Source organism: Myotis lucifugus, unplaced genomic scaffold (assembly GCF_000147115.1).
Source record: "Myotis lucifugus unplaced genomic scaffold, Myoluc2.0 scaffold_1314, whole genome shotgun sequence".
In the NCBI taxonomy this organism is placed as follows: domain Eukaryota; kingdom Metazoa; phylum Chordata; class Mammalia; order Chiroptera; family Vespertilionidae; genus Myotis; species Myotis lucifugus.
In genome coordinates, this window is record NW_005872362.1 from 26,348 (window position 1) to 27,649 (window position 1,302).

General features: G+C 55.1%; 1 protein-coding gene across 1 annotated transcript in view; it reads right to left on the reverse strand.

Moving 5' to 3' along the window:
* Positions 1-248, reverse strand: part of LOC102427517 (E3 ubiquitin-protein ligase RNF135-like) — a 12,966-nt gene extending 12,718 nt beyond the window's left edge. The window contains exon 1 of the mRNA XM_023748365.1: positions 16-248. Within this exon, the coding sequence (XP_023604133.1) occupies positions 16-207 (192 nt within the window). The 5' untranslated portion in view covers positions 208-248. The remainder of the gene's footprint in view (positions 1-15) is intronic.
* Positions 249-1,302: the final 1,054 nt, after the last annotated feature.

Consider the following 1,302-nt stretch of genomic DNA (forward strand, 5'->3'; position numbering starts at 1 on the left):
CCCCAGCGGCTGCGCCCCGCCCTCGCGGCAGGTGGGGCAGGACCAGCGGCGCCCCGCGCCCCACAGGCCCTGCAGGCAGGCCCGGCAGAAGCTGTGGCCGCAGGGCAGCGTGACCGGCCAGGCCAGCAGCCCCTGGCAGATGATGCAGCCCAGGTCGTCCTCCGCCAGCCACACGGGCACCGTCAGGCCGTCGTCCAGGCTCGCCATGGTCCCGGGCCACCGGCCGGAAGCAGGGCCGCCCACTGCGACGTCTCCTCCGGCTCCTCCCTCGCCCTTCCTCTCCCCTCCTCTCCCGGCCTCCTCCCCGCCGGGTGGCGGTCCCGCCCGCGCTGCTGTCCAGTCTCCGCTCCAGCGGAAAGCGGACTCTCACCGCGGCTCCTGCGCGGGGAACCCGGCTCGCCCCAAACCATTAGGACCCGCTGATGCCCCAGAGATTCCCTCCTACTTGATGTCCTCGCGTTACAGTGCCACCCCGACAGCTCTGGGGAGAAGAAAAGAGAGAGGATTCTATTCCAGACTCTTAAGAGAATGTGTTCACTAGGTGTCACCCAGCCCCTTAACAAGCAGTGAGGAATTAAAGAAGGCGCAGCGCACCAGGTGAGGACCTAAAACAGTACGTACCGTATAGTAAGTGACATACTTTAAAAATACAAGTGTATCCCTCACGGTTTGGCTCAGTGGATAGATAGAGCGTCGGTCAAGCACATGTACCTGGGTTGCGAGCACAGCCCCAGTAGGGGGTGTGCAGGAGGCAGCTGATCGGTGTTTCTAACTATCCCTCTCTCTTCCTCTCTGTAAAAAATCAATAAAATATATAAATTTTTTAAAAAATACCAGTGTAGCCATGACCGGTTTGGCTCAGTGGATAGAGCGTCGGCCTGCGGACTGAAGGGTCCCGGGTTCGATTCCGGTCGGGGGCATGTACCTTGGTTGCGGGCACATCCCCAGTAGTGGTTGTGCAGGAGGCGGCTGATGGATGTTTCTCTCTCATCCATGTTTCTAACTCTCTGTCCCCTTCTCTTCCTCTCTGTAAAAAATCAATAAAATATATTTTTTTAAAAAAATACCAGTGTAGATCTGGAGAGTATTATGCTAAGCAATATAAGCCAGTCAGAGAAAGGTATGTATCACATGATTTTCACTCATATGTGGGATTCTAATGAACAAAATAAAATGATGGACAAAATAGATCCAAAGACATAGAAGCATGAAACAGACTGTAGAATCTCAGAGGGAAGGCGGGGCTGGGTGGGTGGGTGGGTGGAAGAGATCAACCAAAGGACTTTTATGCATATATGAATA